Genomic DNA, 9,317 nt, shown 5'->3' with positions numbered 1-9,317 from the left:
GGGAGGGCGTGTGTTGTCCTTCAGTTCTCTCTACCTCCGAAGTTTCTATGATACGGGCCATGGTCACAGGGCTCCCAGAGGTCAGCGAGAGAGGAATATTTGGTGACTTCATCAAAGCCTGACCCATAGAAGGCTGCCTCTCAGTAGCCAATGTCAGACTTCTGGGCTGTCTGCCAGGCTGAATAAATGACCTACTGGGAACTCTCTGGTAGTCCTGGAGTGGTTAGGGCTCTGCACTTTCACTTCTGAGGGTGTGGATTCTATCCTCAGTTGGGGAACTAAGATCCTGCAAGCTGCATTGGCAAGCCACCTAAGAAACAAAAACAGAAAGACAGACATGACCTGTTCCCACCTTTCCTTCCATGGACAACTCCAAGGCCAAGTCCAGTCCACGTCCATTGCTGTGGTCAAGGAGGAAGCTCCCTGGGGCTTGTGGCCATGGAGTGTCATGTGGTCAGCCTGAGTGTCCACCAAAGGGCTGGGCATCTCACACCAACTGAGAACCTGGTACCCAGGAGGAGATCAGGGCCTCAGGATACAGGCAGGTGCCTGCTGACCTACAGATCAGGGATGTGTGAGAAGTGGACTCTACAAGGTAGCCAGAAAGCACACTTTTCAAGAGGGCACTATTCTTGGTGGTCATCCTCTACCCATTTCCTCCATTAGTATGGGAGAGCTGGGCATTTCAATTGTTCTCACAACACTTTTCCTCTTCTACTCTCCCTGGGACAGATTTATCTAAAGAGATTGTTGTTCACTTGCCCAGTTGTATCTGCAAACCCATGGACTGCGGCACACCAGACCTCACTGTCCCTCACCATCTCCTGAAGTTTCCCCCAAGTTCATGTCCATTGCATTGGTAATGCCATCCAGCCATCACATTCTCTGTCCCCCTCTTCTCCTTCTGCCCTCAATCATGTGCAGCATCAGAGACTTTTCCAGTGAGTCAGCTGTTCACATCAGATGACCAATATAGTGGACTTTCAGCTTCAGCATCAGTCCTTCTAACAGGTATTCAGGGTTAATTTCCCTTAAAATTGACTGCTTTGATCTCCTTGCTATCCAAGGGACTTTCAGCACCACAACTTGAAGGCAACAATTCTTTGGTGCTTTGCCTTCTTTGTGGTCCAGTTCTCACAACCATACATGCCCACTAGGAAGACCATAGCCTTGACTATACAGACCTTTGTCTGCAGTGTAACATCTCTGCTTTTCAACACACTGTCTAGGTTTGTCATAGCTTTACTGCCAAGAAGCAACTGTCTTTTGATTTTATGGTTGCAATCACCATTGCAGTAATTGTACAGCCCAAGAAGAGGAAATCTGTCAGTACTTCCACCTTTTCCCCTTCTATTTTTCATGGAGTAACGGGGCCAGATTCCACTATCTTAGCTTTATTAATACTTGGTTTTAAGCCAGCTCTTTCATTCTCCTCCTTCATCCTCATCTAATCAGTGCACAGCATCTGGCTTCTTGCTGCTTCTGCTCTCAGTTCTAAATCCCTGAGTAAGAAATCATAAAAGGATGGTTTCTCAGCTTAAATACAAGGGTGGGACACAGAGGGACTGAAACTTAAGGGACCGTGACATATTGAAAAACTCAATCAATGACGACTTGCACTACTTGCTTACCTAAAGTATTAAAGGTGAAGTGAAAGTGTTAGTGAGTCCTGTCTGATCTTTGTGACTCCACGTACTGTAGCCTGACAGGCTCCTCTGTGGAATTCTCCAGGAAAGAATACTGGGATGGGTAGCCACTCCTTTCTCCAGGGGATCTTCCCGTTCAGGGACTAAGCCTGAGTCTCCTGCATTGCAGGTAAATTCTTTACCATCTGAGCCACCAGGAAAGCTCAAATCAAGGCGATCCTAATTTCCCTGATATTCCTAGATCAAAATTTTGGTGGTCCATGCCAGTCCCAGCTCCTTCAGTCACAAAAAGGGGTATAGTTGGAGCCCTCCACTCTGAAGGGGTGCTCTTATTTTGTTTAGTTGCTAAATCTTCTCTGAATTTTAGATGATTTTGTCTCAGCAAAGAGCTGTGATGGGCAAAGAGAATTAGTTAAAATCTTAGTACTGTCAGGTTGGCAGAGAACCAGGATTTGGAGGAAATTTTAATCTTTACCATGTGGCTTAAAGGTAAAAACTCAAGGGTTAAAGTTTTGTTTTTTTTTTTTAAAGGTTACATATGAATAACACCAAGGAGAAAAATGCCAAGTTACACTCAACACTGAAATACTCAACTCGGAAGTGACTTTTTTGGACAATTGGGAATGAATTTCTCTCAGCCTTTGAATAAATAAATGTGTGTGAAAACTTTGATTAATGTAAAAACAAAATAAAACCTGTGGGGATATTAGTGGCATAAAAACACATTTAGACAATGGATTCAGGGATATTGGGTTGTCTCTTAGAAACTGGAGGCTTCCCTGGCAGCTCAGATGGTAAAGAATCTGCCTGCAATGCAGGAGACCCCTGCATTGGTCAATCTCTGGGTTGGGAAGATCTCTGAAAAAGAGAATGGCTACCCACTGCAGTGTTTTCACCTGTAGAATTCCATGGGCATAGAAGCCTGGCAGGCTACAGTCCATGGGGTCCCAAAGAGTCAGATACGGCTGAGCAGTGGGAAAGTGGGTACAGGCTGGAGAGTCCCAGAGGATCCAGACAGTCTGCAGGCAAATATCCCCCAGGACTCCAGGCACAGTGTACCCAACTTGGCACTGCCCAGGGTCTAAGATGGAGAAGGCGATGGCACTCCACTCCAGTATTCTTACCTGGAAAATCCCATGGATGGAGGAGCCTGGTAGGCTGCAGTCCATGGGGTCTCGAAGAGTCGGACACGACTGAACGACTTCACTTTTACTTTTCACTTTCATGCATTGGAGAAGGAAATGGCAACCCACTCCAGTGTTCTTGCCTGGAGAATTCCAGGGATGGGGGAGCCTGGTGGGCTGCCATCTATGGGATTGCACAGAGTCAGACACGACTGAAGCGACTTAGCAGCAGCAGCAGCAGCAGGGTCTGAGATGGAGGCTTTGCATCTGCTGGATCCACTGGGGAAAATGCTCCAGTCCAGGGCCTTGGTGGGGTTAGCAGTGAGGGCCCCTTGGAAGAAGGTTCCCTAGAGCCATGCTCACTCCTGGATCCTTAATTTGTTCCAGGCCCTGAGAACGCACCTTGTATAAGAGGACAGGTTGAACAGCCTCAGAGATAAGTGAGGAGATGAATGCCTTGGAAATGAGAACCACAGGGAGTGGGTAAATGGTGCCCTGAACTCCTGTAGCTGATCCTTGCCTACCAGAGAGCATCTAGGTCCTGCTCACGTTCAGGCCCTTTTATTTAAACACTAACAGGAGAGTCATGAATTTAAAGGGGAAAATCATGGTCAGAGATCACAGAGGACACCCAATGATTGACACTGAAGTTCCCTTTATTTCTTTTTAACAATTCAATGGAGAGGTAACAACCCCATTAACCTCCCAAGCCCAAAATTCCCTCTCCAAAATTCAGATTCATATTTCTAACTTTGTAGGAACACATCTCTCCAAAAATGCCACCAAGCCCTCCCCTCCTGCACACTCTAAATCACCTTTCCTTTTCCAGCATGCACTTAACTATTGTCTGAAACTGTGGTTTGTGTTCCTTCTAGATGTACTGAGGTCTGGGTGGCAGTGTCCCAGTGCTGGGGACAAAGCCTGCAACTCATGAGCTGGGCTAGGCGGGCATGTAGCAGGGACACAGGATGGGCTCGGTGTCATAGAAGATCTGCTCACCGCAGTGTGGACAGGGGCTGGCACTGACCCAGACCATGCTGGACCGCCCAGACTCACACAGCAGCCGCTTGAGCCGGGCGTGCAGCTGAGCCAGGAGGCCCAGGTGCAGGGTGCCACGCACATCCTCATAGCTCTCCAGGGGTGAGGGGTACAGCACGTGGCTCAGCTTGCTCAGCCCCATGGTGTGGTGCAGCAGGCTCTCCAGCACTGCCATGGAGATGGGGTTGCCGCAGAAGCTGAAGGTGGTGAGCTGGGAGCAGCAACTCAGGGCTGGCAGGAGGGCACTGAACTGGGAGTCCATGATGCCACACTCATCCAGGTCCAGGTCCTGCAGGGTGGCTGAAGTCCACTCAATCAGGACCTTCAGGGGCTCCAAGCTGAGGCTGGTCAGGTTGACCCCGCTGAGGCCCAGGTCCTTCAGCTGGCTGACGCTCGGGCACTGTGACAGGTACGCCAGATCTGACTCCGAAATCAGGCAGTTGGTGATCCACAGGGTCTCCAGAGGGGTCTTCAGGCACCTGGGGAAAGACAGGGCAGTCAGTCCCAGGGGCAGAGGTGGCGGGCGGAGGGATGTGGGGAGGAGAGACCTGTTCACCGGATCGCAGGGCATCTCACTGAGTTGGAGCTGGCCTCTCACCTTCTTAACAGGAAGGCAGGGGGTCTTCTGAGGGGAAGGTCATGCTCACATGAGAGACGACCTCCCCCTACACAAAATGATGTACTATTTTCAATGTGGGAAACAAACAGTAAACAAATGTCATTTGTCTATTTCAGCTTACTAGTATTTGGTTCACAGGAATTAATATGTTTTTACAGGACAATACTAGTTGAATTAAACAGCAGGCTGGATGCACTGGACATAGGCTGCTGGCTCCCAGCAGCTACAGATGATCCCTGGGGGAATATCCCCCAGATATTCGGGGGCCACAAACCGTCCATCACTACCTACAATTCTTTTTTTATTTTTTCCTTTCTTTCTTCTGGTTTCTTAGTGAATATATTTATTCCTAATGCTTGGAGTTTGCAGCTGCCAAAAAAGGAATCAATGGAACTCATTCATACAGACAGACTAGGCTGCATCCTCTCAGGTTTTATCACTGTATTCAAGGAAGAACAATAACCTGTTACTGAGGATTTCCTATGTATTCAGAAGTCTTAGAGGAAAACATTAATTGTAATTTGGACTTAAAGAGATTGGAGCCACTTCAACAATGATTCTCATTTGACTTTTTCTCTTCTCTGGACTGCTTAGGAGCCACAATTTCCCCATCTGTATCCCTCGTCATCTCCAGAATCACCCACTTGCCACAGCTCACCTGGAGCCTAAAACAACTCAGGACAGAAGCGTCAGGTGGGAGTGAGAGACAGAGATTCAGACTTCAAACCTCATGTGTGATGGACCAAGGTCCTTCTCGCTTAGTTATCTTTCATCATCTCAGCTAAGACATCACTCTCTTGGAAAGAATTCCCAAGGACATCAACCCTGACCCACACTATGCGGACTCCCAGCAAGAAATCCCCTTTGACAGCATCTAACCTAGGCCATGCCTCTGACCCTAACCAGGGAGGTGACTTGACAAGATGGCTGGAGACACAGTGGTGGCATTTTAAGGACTTCCAAGGGGCCCGTGCACCCTGGCAATGTCCCCAGCGGGCATAGAGCAGATGCCCCGAGGGTAATGAAATGAAAGAGGCCCACTCTGGTCTGCGGAGCTGGCGCCATGCCTCACCTGAGCACCTGGTGCAGGCGGCCCTCAAGGAAGGAGATGGAGTCCAGGTAGAGCTTCTGCAGGTGGGGCAGGTTCAGGAACTGGATGGTGAGCTGGTCGACGAAGTGCTCCTCCTGGTCGGGGGTGGTGCGTGGCAATATGTGGATGCGCGACAGCAGCAGCCGGCGCAGGTTGCCCATCCGTCCCAGGTGTGGCACAAACCTGCCCAGTGTGGCCAGCTTCCAGATGCAGTTCACCTCCAGGTCCTGGATGGAGTCCAGCTGCACCACCTTCAGGATCCTCCTGATGCTCTGCATGGGCATGGTGAAGATTCTCAGCTTCTGGCAGCGGAGGTGCAGCAGGCTCCTCCTTTGCTTGGCCTTCTTTAGCAGGTAGCTGATGGTCTCATCCAGCGTGTCCTCCTTGAGGCACAGATCGACCAGCACCTCCACAGGGGCCTGCGCCGGCTTCAGTACCACCTGCGCCTCCACCTTGCACCTCTTCTGCATGGGCTGGGCTGGCTCGGGCACCAGCAGCGAGCAAACACTGGCCTTGATGCCAGACCACAGGGTCCAGAAGTCCTGGTGGGTGTTCTGGCGCAAGTCCAGCACCTGTAGCTTCCACCGCCTGTGGGGCCATGGAGGACATGCTGAGCTGTGCAGAGGCCGATGGGCACCAAGACCCTGCGAGTGCTCTGCACTCCTCACACCACAGCACCTCCAGCTTCCGGGCCCCCCTTGATCCCCACTTAAAGGGACATTGGGGGGTGGCCCACGTGCCTTTTCTGCCTTCTCTTCGTCAACCAGTCCTGTACACCCGATCACCTGTTCCCAGGTGACCCTCAACCTCTTGCCCTGGCTGCATTGTGCTCACGCCCGCAGGCCTTATCAGTCTGCCAGGGAGACCTTACCTGGGGCGGACCTCCTGACCAAGCAGGATGTCCAAGCCGTCGAGTACAGCCTGGAAGGTCTCCAGATGAGGCTGGTGGTCCTTCATCAGGGCTCCCAGTGGGAGGCAGGGGAAGGGCCAGGCCTGCACCATCGCCTTCAGGGCCTGGGTGTGCCTCCCAGCAAAGGCTGCCATAAACAGCGGTGGGAAGAGTTCAGTGGGCAGCTCCTCCAGAGCCACAATGGCCAAGGCCTCATTCTGCAGCAGGCTCTGGCTGGCCAGCTCAAGAAGTCTGGGTGGTGCCCGGACGCCCATCGTGAATCTACTCCGGAACGAGTCCTGGGGGGATATCAGAGAGCAAATGAGGTGGGGCCGGTCCTTCTCTGGTTAAGGAATCCAGGACACCCTACTGTTCCTCCAAGGCAGGGTCAGAGACATCTTCTGGCCACAGAGTCACAGCTTTGGCCCCAAGGGCATGTGGACAAACATCTCTCCAGGCAAAAACAAAGGAACAAGGGGACCTCTTGCCTCATCCTGTATCTACTGGCTGCTGCATTTAATCCCAGCCCTGCTGGCCGGTAAATACCTAGGAGCCTGACAGCTGACCCCACTCTATTCAGAGAAAGCTTCTGATTATTTCTCAAGGGCTGAAAACAGCAGTAAGGAGTTTAGCCCAACACGGCCTGTCTCTAAACTCCAACCAATAACTCACGCAATGGGTGCTGTTATGTCACTTCATAAAAATGTGTACCTTTCACTGTGTGTCTCGTCTAAAAATGTTGCTACCTTTTGGTTCAGTGGAGCAAAGTGCTCACATTCAGAAAAAAGCCTCCACTCTTTCAAATATTCTACAGATTTTTTTTTTTTTGTATCCCATGGATTTAAAAAACAATTTTTAGCTTTTAAAATGAAAAGAAACCCCCCAAATCCTTTAAGCTAGTAAAATCACAAAACTATAAAATAATATGAACTATAATCACTGGTCACAAACTAAAATGTAAAATGTCATCCAAAAATTCCTCCTAATTATGTCTTTCATTAAATCAATTCCAGGAACTTCTCTGGCCGTTCAGTGAAGAGGACTCTGTGGTTTCAATGCAGGGGCACGAGTTCTATCCTCACCAGGGAACTGCGACCCCAGATGCTGTTTGGTGTGGCCCCATCCCCTCACTCTCACCCCACCCTAGTGCATCCCCCCAGGCCCTACCCTGCCAAATTCTTTTTGGTTAAGAAATATTGTAGCAGTCTGTACAAGTGGCAAAAATCAGAGAAGAAACCAAACTGCCTGGGATAAGATAAAACTGCATGTAGAAGCAAAAGCAAAGCATGCAATTGCCAACATCAATGGAAAGGAAAAGAAAATTATCTACAGGATCCTGGCCTGCGTGGCTTGTCCCATGAAGACCCCAGCAGGTATGGCTGTCAGAGCCCAAGGCTCCAGTGTGGAGCAGTGTGCTCAGTTCTCCTTCCAGGACCCACTTTTCAGATTCTGGCTGAAATTTCCATTTCCAACTAAAGTGCTATCTTACTACTAGATCTCCATCCACCTATGTCTGAGTGGGATTTTAAATTTCTCACTATATACAACTTATGGGATCCTATGTCTGTTCACAATAGGTTAGCAAAATATAAAAGAAGAAAACCAACCTGAAGGTACATTCGTTGGTGAAATTTGGGCCACATCAAAACCAAATGTTCACGTTCAGACAGCTCTGTGCAGATGGTGGTGTCACCCCAGAGAATAAAGAAACAAAGTAAGATTTCTGAGAATAACACTGTCACTTATACGTCACACAGTGAAACATGTCCCCGTTCATGGGGGAACAGAGGTGTAATGGATGGATAGTGGGTCCTCCAGATTTTGAGGGTCCAGGCTTCCCTGGAACTGGTCAGGGCAAAATGACACCTAGGAGCTGGCCAGGAGAACAGAGGGACCAGATACTTGTAATGAAACCAAGGAAAGTACCCAAGACAGTGTGTTTTGTTTGGAGGAATTCAGAGACTTTTCTTAGGCTAGGCTTGAGAAATTACCAGCAGAGGGAGTGGCTAAAAAGGGACCACGTAGATCCCTTAAACCCAAGGCAAACCAAGAGGAAGGCAAACACTTCCTCTCTCCCTGAGAGCAAAGGGCATTTCCTCCCTGAAGCTAGAAGATTAAATTTAGGAATGTGGGTTAGGAGAGGATGGAACTGTTTTGGTTGGCTAAACTTGGGACACACCTTGTTCTGCCTGAAAGCCACTGAGGGCTTAGGGCCATGGGCTCTCCTGAAGGGAAATAACGTGGGCCAAGGACACAAATCTGTGTCAGCAAATGGCAGCAAACCAGAGGCTCAGGTGTCCCCCTGCACATCCCAGCCTGGGCTCTGTCAAGCAACCTGTACCCTCACCATGACCTTCAAAGCCTCCTTCCCAAAGTAGCTGGGTAACTTGACTTTCCTTCAGTGCCAGTGAACAAGGAATGCAAAGCACCTTCGAACCGCCCCCCCACCCCACCTCACTCCCTCCCCTAAGGCTCTCACTTACACAGATTCTCATGGGAGCTCAACTTTAAGCCCACAAATACATTTCAGTTTTTCCTTTGCTCTGCATTAAGCACAGGTAGCCACATGGACTTTCTCCCTGGAGAGGTGCAAAGCCTGCATCAAAGGGTCTGGGTGAAGACCCTGCTGGTTTAGCTGACACACTGGTTCTGCTGCGGTCTCAGAACACAGATGGATGGAACCTGTCCATGCCTGGCATTGTTATGCCCCAAAGTTCTTCTATTTGGAGGGCGAGAGGTTGGCCTTACCTGAAGGATACTCCAGTTTGGTAACTTTATAGAGATGGCATTCATCAAATTCCTACCATCCCCATTAGCAGCCAGAGATGCGGATGTCTCTTAAGTAGACTTAAAACCCTAAAATAGGGTTAAGCTGGAATGTGTCTTGTGGGCATTCTGACTTCCTGCAATC

At 49.6% G+C, this 9,317-nt stretch overlaps 1 protein-coding gene across 1 annotated transcript; it reads right to left on the bottom strand.

Annotated features, from left to right (window-relative positions):
- Positions 1-3,430: 3,430 nt before the first annotated feature.
- LOC132344469 (melanoma antigen preferentially expressed in tumors-like) lies at positions 3,431-8,826 on the bottom strand. Its single transcript, XM_059884065.1, has 4 exons — positions 8,014-8,826; positions 6,389-6,705; positions 5,500-6,105; positions 3,431-4,287 (listed from the first exon to the last, which is right to left on the bottom strand). The coding sequence occupies exons 1-4, from the start codon at positions 8,047-8,049 to the stop codon at positions 3,711-3,713; spliced, it is 1,536 nt and encodes a 511-aa protein (XP_059740048.1). The 5' UTR covers positions 8,050-8,826; the 3' UTR covers positions 3,431-3,710.
- Positions 8,827-9,317: the final 491 nt, after the last annotated feature.

Source organism: Bos taurus, chromosome Y (assembly GCF_002263795.3).
Source record: "Bos taurus isolate L1 Dominette 01449 registration number 42190680 breed Hereford chromosome Y, ARS-UCD2.0, whole genome shotgun sequence".
Lineage (NCBI taxonomy): Eukaryota > Metazoa > Chordata > Mammalia > Artiodactyla > Bovidae > Bos > Bos taurus.
This window is presented reverse-complemented; position numbering and strand designations above follow the sequence as displayed.